Consider the following 15,467-nt stretch of genomic DNA (forward strand, 5'->3'; position numbering starts at 1 on the left):
ATTGTTTTGCTTACACATTTCCCTGCCTCAGGAGCCTTGCTACAGGAATAGATGGATCAAAACACGTACCTGTGGGCCCAGCCTTGTAGCACAGCAGGTTAAGTTGCTGCTTGTGGTGCCAGCATCCCATATGAGTAGTGATTCGAGTCCCCGCTGCTGTCCTTCCAATTCAGCTCCCTGCTAATTGCTTGGAAATGCAGTGAATGGTGACCCAAGTGTTTGGGCCCCTGCCACTCTTGCAGGAGACTAGAATGGAGCTCCTGGCTCCTGGCTCCGTTCTGGTCCAGTCCTGGCTTCTGTAGCCCTTGGCAGAAAGAATCAGGGAATGGAAGATCTCTCTCAATGTTTCTCCTTCACTCTCTGTCATAGCCTTTCAAGTAAATAAATAAACAATTCTTTAAAGAAAAAAAGACACTTATTTGTTATGATGTTACTACAAGCTCTTGTCCCTGTCCTCAGTGCCCAATCAAAGCAACTGGCACAAGGTTTGAGGGAAAGGAGAGAGAAATCTGTCAGCAGATGAGGACAACAGCAGATAATCTCAAGAACTACTGTCCACCTTAGGATGGTCCAGGCTTTTTAAAGAGATCATAAAGGAAGTTGTATTGCTGAGTCAGGTGCTGGTTGCAGGTCAGTTAACGGGGGTTCCTTGGGTGTTAGCGCAGTTTCCTGGAAACTTGCTTGATGATTTTATCATGAGGAGGGAATCGCAGGTTTTACCCAGCTACACAATGGTACTTGGTTGGGATCTGAAAGAGTCAAAATGTTGTGTCTCAACAGATTCCCAGTGTTTCATTCATCAGGATGAAACCCACTTAGCCTGGAGCCCGCACCTACTGTGCTCTTGTTCATTTGTTTCCCTTTCTACAGTAAATTCAGATTTCTAATCACGCTGGCTTGGGAGGGTCAGATGACGTTACTACTTCAACTGGTTTTCTCAAGGCCAGTTTCTGGAATTCACAAGCAAGCATTATTTTTAAGAGATTTATTTGTGTATTTGAAAGGCAGAGTTATAGGGAGAGAGGAGAGACAGAGATCTTCCCTCCACTGGTTCACTCCTGAAATAGTCACAACAACTGGGGCTGAGCCAGGCGGAAACCAGGAGCCAGGAGCTTCTTGCAGGTTTCCCATGTGGGTGCAGGGGCCCAAGGACTTGGGCCATCTTCTATTGCTTTCCCAGGCCATGGCAGAGAGCTGGATCGGAAGTGGAGCAGCCAGGACATGAATTGGTGCCCATATGGGGTGCTGGTGCTCAGGCCGTGGTTTAACCCACTACACCACAGCACCAGCCCCAAGCAAGCATTATTTATGTTTGGACACTCTAATTAGTCACAGACTCAGTAGTCATCAGAATATGAAAAAGATATTTTTGGTCAAGTTACAATACTTATGGTATATAATCTTAACAATATACATGATTATATAGTTGTACTATAATGTGGCACAGTTATATTGTACTATAGTTTTGGGAGATACTGCCATTTGGAAAACTAAAGGATGGATTGAATCTATATTATTTCATATAACTACATATGGACCAACAGTTACCTCAGATCAATTCTGAAGAACAGAAAGGTGGGGGCCAAAGTCAGGGAAGCCAGTATGTCAGTTTGGGTTTGTCAGTTATGGCATGAGCCTTGGAATCTTGACGTCATAAAGGTGAGTGGTCCCCCGAGTGTGTAATTTTTGGTCCTCGTGGATTAGTCCACAGCACTCTGGCACCTGCTGCAGACAGGACAGCTTTTCTGCACCAAGAATGGAAGAGGAAGGGATGTTTTCATCAGCCGAAGAGAGCTCCCAGCCTAGTGGAGGCCACCCGGAGGTTCATGGTACCAGGTAGTCCTTTCTTGTGCCCAGCAGACTGAGTACCAGGGGTATCCTGTCCTCTTCCCCCTAAATATAGAGACTAACTGATAACTTGAGCACTGGTTCCGGGAAGAGCTGCTCGCGTTCCCCAGGTTTACTGTTGCGGAGCTCAGACGAGGCCCTTGCACCCTCAGTGGGGACACTTGCTCAGCTGCGTGGGAAGCAGTTTTCTGTAGGTCTCTGAAAAGGGCTGCCCTACTTAGGAAATAGTTTCCATTTCTTTCATTCTAATTTGATTTACCACTTCCTTTTTTTCTTTTTAAAGATTTATTTATTTGAAAGGCAGAGCTACAGAGAGGTAGAAGGAGAGAGAGAGAGAGAGAGAGGGAGGGAGGGAGAGGTTTTCCACCCACTGGTTCACTCTCCAGGTGGCTACAACAGTCAATCTGGAGCCAGGAGATTCTGGGTCTCCCACGCAGGTGCAGGGATCCAAGGACTTGGGCCATCTTCTACTGCTTTCTCAGGCCATAGCAGAGAGCTGATCAGAAGTGGAGTAGCCAGGACTTGAACTGATGCCTATACGGGATGCTGGCACTGCATAAAGTGGTGACTTTACCTGCTACGCCACAGTGCCAGCCCCAATTCTTTTTTTAAAAAAGATTAATTTATTTGAAAGGCAGAGTTACAGAGAGGTGAAGAGGGAGTGAGGGAAGGGGGAGAAGCAGAGGGAGAAGGGGAAAGAGGGAGGGGAGAGAGGGATGGAGGGAGAGCGAGGGAATTAAGTAGAGGGAGAGAATTAGGGTGAGAGGGGGAGGGAGAGAGAGGGAGAGGGAAGAAGGGAGGGAGATATCTTCCTTCTTCTGATTCACTCCCTGAATATCCCTAATAGCTGGAGCTGGGCTGATCAGGAGCCAGGAGCTTCTTTTGGGTCTTCCACATGGATGTTGGGGCCTAAGCACTTGGGCCATCTTTCACTTCTTTCCCAAGCCATAGCAGACAGTGGGATTGGAAGTGGAACAGCCAGGACTCAAACTGGGACACTGGTGCCATAGGCAGAGGCTTAACCCACTACACCACAGTGCTGGCCCCTCATTTTAGCACTTATGACCACAGAGTCCTGTTGGAACATGGTCAGAACTCTTCCAACTGATATCTAGGCATGGTCTGGTGTTTAGCAACTTTCGGGTGTTTCCAGTATCATTTCAGTGTGCTTTAGATTTTCCCCCCAAATGTGAATATTGATTTAGGTAAGATGAGATTCAATTTGCCAGACCCCTGCTTACAGACGTTATCATGTTAACACGAGACCAAGTTGTAATTATTTCTTTCCACATGTCCATGTCATTTTGTTTTACATATGGGGGCCACAAATTGCCTGTGTTTCCCTTTTTAAAATCATATTTTAGGCTGGCGCTGTGGTTCAATAGGCTAATCCTCCGCCTTGCGGCGCCAGCACACCGGGTTCTAGTCCCAGTCGGGGCGCCGGATTCTTTCCCCGGTTGCCCCTCTTCCAGGCCAGCTCTCTGCTGTGGCCCGGGAAGGCAGTGGAGGATGGCCCAAGTGCTTGGGCCCTGCACCCCATCGGAGACCAGGAGAAGCACCTGGCTCCTGCCATCAGATCAGCTCGGTGTGCCGGCCGCAGCGTGCCATCCGTGGCGGCCATTGGAGGGTGAACCAACGGCAAAAGGAAGACCTTTCTCTCTGTCTCTCTCTCTCACTATCCACTCTGCCTGTCAAAAAAAAAAAAAAACCTAAAATCATAATTTAAGTGTTTGGGGAGTTAAAAAACTCTCACATCCATCTAAACATTCCTTACAGACTGCAGCGTGGTGGCTGAAGTGGGATAAACGTTAGGTAATTGAGTGGAAATGCACTTCAGGAGGTAAATCACTGTAGCTTAGAGGATGAAGGTTGCACAGAGTTCGTGTACAGGCCTGTGGGTGAGAGGATTATTTGCTGTTCTCTGGGTCCTCTGCTTAGGGTCTGCTAGGCCTGGCCATGGTGATGGCAGGCTCTTTCCTTCTGGAGACCCTAGGGCAGGATACATTCCTGAGTTCATCCAGATCTGTGCTGAATTCAGTTCCTTGAGAGTACAGTACTGAAGATTCCCTTTCCCCACTGGCTGCCACCCCTGGGTTGATGTTGGCTCTGGGAGCTGGCTGTGTCCTGTCTCACGTTCACATGTGGCTCCTACCCAAATGAGAGGTTTAGTCTCTCTTACCCTTCAGCTCTCTTTGGTCCCCATTTTGTGCCATCTCCCTGACTCAATCCATGTGACATTTCTCCAATTTGGGGCTCCTGTGAGTAGCTTCAGCTCACAAGGTTAATCTCCCTGTAATATTGCTCACATTCTTACACCTGAACACCCTCTTTTGCCAAGTAGCACATTTATAGGTTCATTCCAAGTATTAGAGTATGAGGATCTTTGGGGTGGCCACCCTGCCTAGCACGGCCTCCTAACAACCCTCCTCCCTTCAATTCTCCAAACTCGCGTGTTCAGGGTTGCCCGTGACCTCCATGTTACACTAAGTCCAGTGGTCAGTCCTCAGAAAGTACCCAGCATTAGACGTGGTGGGTTGCTCCCTTTTTGTTACACTCTAGGCCTAGGGCCCTTCTTCCCCCTTCCCCATGGCCTCTGATCTGAGCTGCCTTGCTTCCCCCACCTCTAAGGGCCTGCCCTAGGGCACTGCCCTTGATTGTGGTCTCCATCCAGCTCCCTAAGTGCCCTCCTCTATAACCCCACTTGCATTGTAATTGTAGAGACCTGGTTGCGGAGTTGAGACTATGAATTTTTAAAAATTTTTGTTTGTTTATTTGAAAGAGAAGGAGAGACAGATCTTCCAACTACTGGTTCTCTCCTCAGTTGGCTACCATGGCTGAGCCTGGGCCAGGCTGGAGCTAGGAGCCTCTTCCAAGTCTCCTACACAGGCAGCAGGGGCTCAGTCACTTGGACCATGTTCTACTGCTTTTCTCACGTCAGTAGCATGGAGCTGCATTGGAAGTGGAGCAGCCTGGATACGAACCAGTGCTCACATAGGGTGCTGGCAGTGCAGGATGTGGATTTACTCCCCACACCACAAAACGTGCCCTGAGGCTCCAGTGTTAGCGTAGTGTCACCTCTGCAATTTGGCACAGAATTCTATCCTGTGTTTGGCCATTGACTGTCTGCTCTGGGTTGTTTGATATGCAGCGTGGACATCTGTTCTCCTGTGCCGGAGACTCAAGATGAGAAAGCCGTGTCACCCGCGGGTGCCGAGGATACCGTGCTGATACGTGGGCCCGTGACGCTCAAAAGAGGGTGGAGGAGGAAGAAGCACCAAGTCTTCTTGTACAGTAATATGTTGCTTGTATCTAATTCCAAGTATGTATACATGCTATGCTCTCCCGATTATCATAAAGTGTATGTTATCAGTGACAAACTGTGCTTTCACGAACTCTTTCTATACGCACGAAGGCTGTTTTTACTTTTGTTTTTGCAAATGTTTTTGATTCTTGACTTATTCAAGAGTTATCGTGGAAGTCCTCTCGTGCACTATGCTCCAGTACAGAGGCAGGCAGTAACGGGATAGGCAAGGTCACCTTTGCTTGGGGCTCATAGATGATAAAAATGAGACAAATGCAGAATGATATTTGTGCTTCTGAGAAGACAATAGCTAGGGGGCCGTGCAGAGAAGAATAAGGCACAGCGTCAGAGAGGAATCGTCCCGGCCAGCGTCCCTGAGATGACATTTTAAACTCCAGCCATGAGATGAGCAGCAGCCCCACTTCTAGACGCGGTGCCCCAGGCTTCCTGGCTGAGGGGACAGCAGGCCTGTGGTGGATGCAGCTGGCTTCTTGGCAGGAGGCTGATGCTACTGGAGCCCAGTGCAGTCCAGGTTGGTGTCACGTATGAGACTGACAGGTGCTCAGGGGTCTGGTCACACAGGGCCTCACTCAGCCCTAGAAAGGAATATTGTTCTGAAAGGCTTTTTACCAGGGAAAGGGCCAAACCAGGGAAATAATCTTAGTGTATTGCTCTGGCTGGTGGGAGCCAGTGGGTTGGAGGGCAGATAACACTGAAGAAGGGAGACTTGGTAGGTGAGGTGATAGCCCCCTCACTAGCACCAAGGGCTCCCCCTTGAAAGTGGCGGTGAAAATGACAGGTGCAGCAGGCAGATTTGGGATGTACTTGTTGAGAGGAGGTGCTAGGTGCTCTTTCTCTCAGCTCTGAACAGCAGTGCAACCAGTACCCAGGGTGGAAAATGCTGACAGCCTAATACATGTCTGCAGGCAATGAGTAGGAAGGCCGGGACTGGTCTGACTGCTGCTTATCTGTTCCACCCGTGTTTTATGATTTATGTTATGAAAGACAACATTTCAATAAACAAAATCTCACCATACAGGTGAGATCTCACCAAAATCTCTCCAATAAAGGTGCTACTACCTCTGTATGTCCTGTCTGTCCTTTGGGGTGTTCTAGTAGATTCCATGCCCATCTAGGTCGGTGTCACCACTGAGCTCACCCTCTCCTTTGGGTAAACAAGACTCTGGTCATGCACTGAGTATCTGATTAAAGGACAGAACATTCAGTGAACTCTGAGTGAATGACAAGTCCAGGAGTCAAAACCCATCAGAGACACAGATGAAGAGAATTCCATACGTGTTGGACAAGAGCAGGTGTGCAGGGAGGGAGCTGCAGATGTGAACTGTCTAGGCCTAACGGGTGTTGTGGCCCCACGATATTCTGCTTACAACAGTTCCTATGAAGGCAGTGCTCCATTTCTGCTAGAAATTTGCATCTCTTCAAGAACTGATTTTTTTTTAAATATTTATTTTAAATGCAGAGTTAGAGGGAGGGAGGGAGGAAGGGAGGGAGAGAGAGAGATTGAGTCCCATCCTCTGATTCACTCTCCAAGTAGCTGCAATGGCTGGAAGCCAGGAACCGGGAGCTTTATCTAGATCTCCAACATGGGTGGCCTGAGCCCAAGTAGTTGGGCCATCTTCCATGGAGTTCCCAGGCACATCAGCAGGGATCTGGATTGGAAGTGGAGCAGCACAGACTCGAATAGGTGCTCATCTTGGCTGCCAACATCAGTTATCACAGGTGGCACCTTACTCAGATGCACTACAGTGCCAACCCCAAGAACTGAATTTTTATTTTTATGGGACCATTATCACAAAAGCTGTGCAACGTTTGTTATCATGTACATACTTTTGAGACATGCACTCAGGACTGACAGACATCTTTATCGATGCATCTAACAATGTCCTTGCTTAAGGGACTCAGTTCTTAAGCTTTTATTTACCTGAAAAGTGTAGTTATAAAGTGAGCAAAGGAGAGAGAGTGATGGATCCTCCACCTGCTGGTTCATTCCCCAGATGGAGCATTTTTTAAGTTGGGTACAGTCTGTAGGCTCCAGTATTTCAATATTAGCCAGAATATGGAAAAATGATCTGCACCAAATCTTAAGGAGAAAAGTTGAAATAATCTTGGATTTAGAGGGTATAAAGTCTTATAAACACCAAGATTCCTATCCCTCTAATCCAACTTATATAAATAAGTTCCATCTGTTTTTCTTAAGAAAATTTTATAAATTATGTTATTTAAAATATTTGTTAGAGTGTCTTGGCTTTCCATGCCTGAAATACTCTCATGGGCTTTTCAGCCAGATCCGAGTGCCTTTAGGGCTGATTCTGAGGCCAGAGTGCTATTTAGGACATCTGCCATTCTATGAGTCTGCTGAGTATCTCACTTCCCATGTTGGATCACTCTCCCCTTTATTTATTCTATCGGTTAGTGTTAGCAGATACTAGACTTGTTTATGTGCTCCCTTTGACTCTTAGTCCTTTCATTATGATCAATTGTGAACTGAAATTGATCACTTGGAATAGTGAGATGGTATTGGCACATGCCACCTTGATGGGATTGAATTGGAATCCCCTAGTATGTTTCCAACTCTACCAATTGGGGCAAGTCAGCCCGAGCATGCCCCAAATTATACATCTCTTCCCTCTCTTATTCCCACTTTTATGTTTAACAGGGATCACATTTCAGTTAATTTTCAACACTTAAGAATAACTGTGTGATAATTACAGAATTAAACCAGTCATATTAAGTAGAACAGACAAAAAAAAAAATACTATGAGGGATAATGTATTAAGTTGTCCATTAGCAGTCAGGGCTATGCTGATCAAGTCACCATTTCTCATAGTGTCCATTTCACTTCAGGAGGTCTCTGTGAGTGAGATCCCAGTGGAAAGAACAGGTCTTCAAAGAGGGAGGTGCCTTTCTCTGAAGGGAGGAGAGAACCTCCACTTTGACTATGACCTTGTCTAAACAAGATAAGAGTCGGAGAACTCAAGGGGCTTCCATAGCCTTGGAAACTCATGACTGGTGCATAGGGAGATTACTGATGCCATAAACAGGAGTGTCAATTTGTAAAGTCAACAACAGGAGTCACTGTGCACTTACTCCTCATGTAGGATCTCTGTCCTTAATGTGCTGTACACTGAGGCTTAATGCTATAACGAGTACTCAAACAGTATATTTCACTTTGTGTTTCTATGGGGGTGCAAACTGTTGAAATCTTTACTTAATGTACACTAAACTGATCTTCTGTTAAAAAAAAAAAAAAAAGAAAAGAAACTATCAATTCCCAACTTGACTCTCACTGGGATTAAACATGACAATAGGTCTGATCTGATTTCATCATCATTTAAAAAAAATCATCTATTATTTTTCACTTTATGTTTCTGTGTGGGAACAAACTGTTGAAATCCTTACTTAAGGTATACTAAGCTGATCTTCTGTATACTAAGATAATCGAAATGAATCTTGATGTGAATGGAAGGGGAGAGGGAGTGGGAAAGGGGAGGGTGGTGGGTGGGAGGGACGGTATGGGGGGGAAAGCCATTGTAACCCATGAGACGTACTTTGGAAATTTATATTCATTAAATAAAAGATAAAAAAAAAAAAAAAAAAAAAAAAAAAAAAAAAAAAAAAAAAAAAAAAAAAAAAATAAAATATTTGTTCATCCTCTCAAACCCTTTTTGAAGTAAATAAGATGTGGATAATACATGAGTGAGTGATTCTCTCAGAAAGTAGCCTCATTAAAATATAAAGTACAGTCCATGCCCCATAGTCAGCATTCAGAAAGAGAACAAACAGTCCTGTGTGTTCCAGGCCTCCCTGGGCCACCCTATGCTGAGCACACACTTTGTAAATACCCACCTGACCCTTCCCCTTGCTGTGCATTGAGGGGAATGGACATGAATGAGGGATGCTTGGCCCTGGAATAGGGAGAACTTGGGTCTTCTGAGAAGCTCAGTTGCTCCCATCGCATTTCAGATATAAGCTAATTGATCTTGCTTGATTCTCCTTCCTAGGTATAAGAAAACCATTGATGTTAAATATGAAATACCACTGAGCTCCCTGTGGATGGCTGACTGTGGAACGGAAACACAGGGGGCAGGTGATACCTGTGCCAAGAGATCCTTTCTCCTAGGCTGGCCCATGGTGAATTTTGTGGCCACTTTTGAGTAAGTACCACAACTCAGTTTCACATTTTACTTTGACGTGGAAGGACACAGTCAACTTTGTCTTGTCCAGGATAGATACAAAAAGGAAAGCATGTTAATCCGATCATGTAATAGTTTTGACCTCTGGTCATGACACTTGGTATGCCTTGAACTTTCCCCTGAGAAGCTTTTATGTGCAAATATATGAAGCAGTAGTCAAACCGTGGGAACTAGTGGAATGGCTTCATTTGTTCTCGACAGTGGCTTTTCAAAGGAGTTCTAGGAACCATCTGGAGAGTAGGTGTTCTGGGACCATGGAAGGAGGATTGAAGGGAGCAAGGCTCCAAAGCCCCTCTCCTGTGTCCTCCCTTTCAAAGTCCTGGTATTATCTATATTTTTCAACCACTACAAGTGGTCTTTCTTCATCAGATACAATTAAATTTGAAAAAACACTTTGCCCACTCCCAAATTAATTCCCTAAATAGTGTTTAATTATGAAAATAAATGCCAGTCATCAAATCCTGGGGTGCCTGGAATGCTGTGCAGCGGACTACTGCATCCTGTGTCTACAGAGAGGCCCCATCCAAAGAAAGTACTGATGCAGGGAGTGTGGGTTAGTTTTCTAACAGCCATTTCAGGGCTGGCATGAGGAAGCGGCAAGGCGCTGCATGTCCTGGACAACCTGAGCCAGCACTGTTGGGTTCACAGGGATCACACAACTCGCACCTCCTGCTCTGATCAGGTACACACCCAGTCTCAAAGAGAGTTCATCACAGGCACTCGACACTCTTTCCTCTCCTCCTCACCCCACTCCACCAAAGACTCATGAATCATCCAAAAGTTGAGGCCATGAAAATATTTCCAAGTTGTTGACTTACTCAATTCTGTGATACAGCTGTTGACTCAAGGAAAATATTTCCAGAGGTTACTGGGAGGAAACACGTGCTTGTAGTATCTCTGCATAATACACTTTTAAATTTTTCTAAAGGCTCTCAAGTGCTATTGCTGAATGTGTGCTCCACATTATAGGTGAAAAGAAAAGCTGACTTTGGGAAAATATGGACTTTTTGATTAAAATGTTCACCAGGCACTTTCTTTATAATGAGGGGGTTGTCGATACCATGTTTACACATGTTCTATTGATTATGAAGCTGTGTGAACATAGATAAGGTGTTTATAACCAGGCCTGGCACTTAGTGTATTTGCTTATAACTCTTGTGCAAGTTGGCGTGAGTAATTAGAAGTGGTGTCCATGTACATACGCACATTGAAGGTTACAGGAAGGTGCTCTCGCCTGATGAAACAGGACCCAAGAAGGTACAGAAGTAGAGTGGAGGAGCTGTGGCTGATAGAAACAGAAACTGTGGCAGCCCCTATAGAAAAACTTGTTGCTTACATGAATTAAAGATAAGATGACCATATGATTCAGCAGTCTCACTCCTGTGAATAGGCCCAAGAAAAGTAAATACAAATTACCCAGAACTTTGTGCATGAATGTTCCTTGAAACACTGTCCTTAATAGCCTGAAATGAGCTTCAACTCACATGTTCAACTAATGAACGGATATTCCTCATGTAGTGTGGAATCTGGGATAGTGGGAATGGGTTGGGCTTTAATGAATACAGAATTTACTTTGGGGATAATGAAAATAATCTGGAATAAGATAGTGCCGGTAGTTACCCAATGTTGTGCATGTGCTAAGCACACAAAAGGTCAATTTTATATTAAAAGCAGTTTACCATCGCTTTTTGAAAATAAAGATTTATATATGTATTTGAAAATCGGAGTTACAGAAACAGAGGGAGAGACAGAGATATTTTCTATCCACTGGTTCACTCCCAAGATGGCTACAGTAGCCAGGGCTGGGCCAGGCTGAAGCCAGGAGCAGGTGCTTCTTCCGGGTCTCCCATGTGGGTGATAGGCCCAGACACTTGGACCACCTTCCACTGCTTTTCCCAGGCCATTAGCAAGGAGCTGGAAGTGGGACAGCCAAGACACAAACTCTTGCCCATATGAGATACTGGCATTGCAGGCGATGGCTTTACCAGCTATGTCACAGTGCCTGCCTCACCACTTGTTTTGAATGCTAATACACGATAAGTTTATGTATTCCTGAGCCTTAAAACCTTTTCAGTTTAGATAATAAGTGCTTCAGTGATATAACGGAATATTAATCATTAGTAAGTATGATTTTCATCAGATGATCATAGTGCAAAAAATGTCTTCTAGGATCTCACTTAACACATTAGAGCTCTGCAATCTCTGAACAAATACACTAGTATGGATTGTTTCCCTCTAAAATGATATTCTTATTTCTGGGCCGAGAGCATTACATCCAAATTCCACATTTCTTCAGTATGATTTAATTGGAATAATATGCTTTTTACACTTGAACGGCACTTCAGGCTTCAGGAACTTTGAGGTTGAATTAACCCCTTTTCCAGTTTGGAGGCTGAGACTTACCCCAGACTGATGATTTTCCCGTGATCTCAGAGCTTGCATCACCTAGTCACAATCCAGTGTTCACATTCGAAATCAGCATCTCTCTCCGTGTGACCTGCTCCCTGTTACTGGGATGATGCGGTACAAGAGCAGAGTCCATCGAGAGCCCAGCTATGACGAGGGCACTAGCTACACCTGCGTCCCCATCAGCCCAACTGCCCGCTGGCGTGTTAATCTGCAATGACTGTTAACATGGCAGAATCAGTGTTCATGTCATTAAATTTTTTTCCCTCTATTTCTCTAATTGCAGCTCGTCAGTGATGAAAGAAAGATGGTACTCTTTCCTTCAAAGGTATCTGGCCAGTATACTTGCTTTAAATCTTTAGTTTGTGATGGAAAGATGCAAATATCTGCAAGCAGAGTCTTCAAGTTATTCTCCCTTGAGAAATCCATTGGTAGACCATCCTCAGATAATTTCTGGTTTGGATTTCCTTTGCACATGCTGTCAATAATGCTCCCTCACTTATGTGCATGTTTTGTTTATTGTTGAAGTTCTGGAGGACCCTGTCATCTTTTTCTTCTCTCCAACCAGTGGATTGGAGCTAATATATTCTCAAAATGCATTAAATTTCCATAAGTGCATGTTGTTCTACAGAGTGAGTCTCAAAGGAACTGCTCCCTCCTACCACTCAGTCCAAGATGGTGCGTGGGCTCCAAGCCAGACAGCAATACTTTGAGGAGTGGTTCTGCTGCCCAAAGCACACATTACAGCATTGCCTGTTATTCTCTGGGCTCTGCCCTCTTTTCTGGACTTATTTTTGTATGTATTTTTTATTCATAGTTTGATATTGAGTTATCCTTTAACTATATATTTAAAATATCAAGTATATAGAAAAGTTTTGCAACATGATTAATTGAAAATGAGCTAACAGTTAATTCATCTGTTTGGGGTTATTACTGAATTGAATAGGTACATCAATCTAGCCAAGGAGGAGGACCACACACAAAGCATCCTCATCCAAGTCTTCACTGAGGATATCAAGAACTGTGCCTGTGTAAGTGTGTTTTAGCAGTCAAATTAAACTTCAGGTTCCTGACTTAGGAGTAGGAGAGGCAGAGAGAGATGTAGGGATAGATTTAAAGATAGAGTGAGTCATAGAAGAGGGGAGGATGAACAAAGGAAGGGAGGAGAAAAAGAAGAGAGGCCAAATTTCAAAAGACGTTATGGTAAAAACATGTTTGCATATATAGTTTTTTTAAAAAAAGATTTATTTATTTGAAAGGCAGAGTTACAGAGAGACAGAGATAGAGACAGAATGAGAGAGAGAGGTCTTCCATCCGCTGGTTCACTCCCCTAATGGCTGTGATGGCTAGAACTATGCCATTCTGAAGCCAGGAGCCAGGAACTTCTTGCAGGTCTCCTACATGGGTACAGGGGCCCTAGGACTTGGGCCATATTCTACTGCTTTCCCAGGCCACAGCAGAGAGCTGGATCAAAAATGGAGCAGCTGGGACTTGAATCAGCACCCATGTGGGATGCCTGCAGACTGGGGCTTTAACCTGCTGCACCACAGTGCCTGCCCCTGCACATATAGTTTTATGCCTTTGTATATATAGAAAGTAGTTATAAGGCAATATGAAACAGTAGAGATCCATGGTATTTCAATGGGTATGCTTAGATGTATTCATTTTACTAAATATACATAAACTTTAGTGTTTTACTTTAATAATTTACACAAGCTGATATTTCTTTTTGCTTTAAAATATTCCCCTCAATTGTCACTACTTTCAAACAGTGGCTTTGCTTATTTCTAGTTTTCAGATGATATTTTTTTATTTACTGAAGATTTATTTATTTATTTGAAAGTCAGAGTTACACAGAGGAACAGAGAGAAATGGTCTTCTGTCCACTGGTTCACTCCCAAATGGTTGCAATGGCCCAGGGTTGGGCCAGGCCAAAGCCAGGAGCCAGCAGCTTCTTCTGGGTCTCCCCTGTGGGTGCAGGGGCCCAAGGACTTGGGTCATCCTTTGCTGGTTTCCCAGGCACATACGTTAGCAGGGAGCTGGATTGGAAGTGGAGCAGCTGGGACTTGAACTGGTGTCCAAATGTGATGCCAGCATTGCAGGTGGTGGATTTAGCTGCTATGTTGCAATGCTGGCCCTGGATGGTATTTTTTGTATTTTAAAAGATTTTTATTTATTTGGAAGGAATGTCAACATACAGAATAGTACAAAAGCATGCTAGGAATATCACTTAGCATACACGTTTTACCCAGATAGGTCTACTTGGTACTGTTTTGCCCTACTTGCCCTGTCATTTATTTTCTCTGCTTCTTTGTTATGTGAATGTGTCTACCTATTTTTGAACGCCAGTTATATATACTATGGCCCTTTATTTTTCAAGACCTATGTGTTTCTTAGGAGTCAAGATATACTCTTACATAATCATCTTATCTGTAAATTGAACTTTGATATAATGCAATAATCTATTACTCATTTCCAGGATGCACTCTAGGGTCAGTTATTTCATTGAGCTGTTATATCAAATATAATGGATTTTGGAAAAGATTTCCATTCTATAAAACATCAGGACTGAATTGAGCTGGGAGGGCTGACCCTTTAACAGGATGGCATGTGTCTACCTCTTTTTCCCTGCTGTGGGGAAAAATAGCTTCAATTGAGTAAAATTTAATTTCCGAACATAGTGTTACAAACAATGTTCACAGTGATGACCAAAATATCCCAGATATTGTGTTACTGTATTCTTTACACCTGTTCTACATCACACAAAATAGTATTTTACATGGAAATAAGAGCAGTGCAAAGAAATGATTCCCTGGTAAATATCCAAAGCCAGGAAATGTTAAGATCTGTTTCTAATTAACAGAAGGAGATGAGAATGTAATTTCCCCCCTAACATTCTTTTATTTCATCTTACAGAAATGTAACTTAAAATTTTGTGTACTAAAGGTCTGGTGCCAACAAAGTTTCTCATTTCATTTTATTTGAAAATGTTGATATGTATTTTTAAAGATTTTTTTGAGAGGTAGAGCTACAAAGAGAGGGAGAGATAGAGAAGTCTTCCATACCCTAGTTCACTTTCCAAATAGCCACAACGCTGGAGCTGCACTGATCCGAAGCCAGGAGCCAGGAGCTCCTTCCAGGTCTCCCACCCAGATGCAGGGGCCCAAGCACCAGGCTCATCTTTTACTGCTTTCCCGGTCTGTGTCAGAGAGTTGGGTCAGAAGAGGAGCAGCTGGGAAATGAACTGGTGCCCACATGGGATGCTGGTGCAGCAGGTGGCAGTTTAACCTGCTACGCCACAGCTCCATTCCAAAATGTCTGTATTTCAGGTTCACTCTTGAAATGTATTTTTGTTAAACAGAAAAAAAAGTTAATATTTTTTCAGCATCTTGAAAACATTTCATTGTCTTTTGATTTCCATGTTTTCTAATGAATAGTGTGTGATCATTATACTTTGATCATTTGCTTGTAATATTTCTTTCACTGTTTTTAAAGATTTTGATTAGATTTCAGAAGATTGACTATATGTCAAAGCCTGATTTTTTTTTTTATATTTTCTGAACTTCCTGAATTTAATTTTTGTCCTCACTGTGTTTGGAAAATTTCCACCATTGTTATTTCAAGGTGTTTTTTTTACTTTCCTATTTTCTGTTATCTTTCATTCTGTGTCGCTCCCCCTCTTCGTGGAGGAACGACAC

General features: G+C 43.8%; 1 protein-coding gene across 4 annotated transcripts in view; it reads left to right on the top strand.

Annotated features, from left to right (window-relative positions):
- The first annotated feature begins 1,611 nt into the window (after nucleotides 1–1,611).
- Nucleotides 1,612–15,467, top strand: part of LOC103348895 (uncharacterized) — a 106,218-nt gene continuing 92,362 nt past the window's right edge. For 3 of the 4 annotated variants that reach the window (XR_007920220.2, XM_051847943.2, XM_051847949.2), the window contains exons 1-5: nucleotides 1,666–1,836; nucleotides 4,997–5,167; nucleotides 9,172–9,324; nucleotides 12,056–12,097; nucleotides 12,716–12,800. Coding sequence is in view for 3 of the 4 variants with exons in the window: in XM_051847943.2 (XP_051703903.2) it covers nucleotides 1,757–1,836; nucleotides 4,997–5,167; nucleotides 9,172–9,324; nucleotides 12,056–12,097; nucleotides 12,716–12,800 (531 nt within the window). In the remaining variant the exon portion in view is untranslated. The other variant, XM_051847953.2, reaches the window with a different exon arrangement.

This window comes from Oryctolagus cuniculus, chromosome 1 (genome assembly GCF_964237555.1).
Source record: "Oryctolagus cuniculus chromosome 1, mOryCun1.1, whole genome shotgun sequence".
Classification (NCBI taxonomy): domain Eukaryota; kingdom Metazoa; phylum Chordata; class Mammalia; order Lagomorpha; family Leporidae; genus Oryctolagus; species Oryctolagus cuniculus.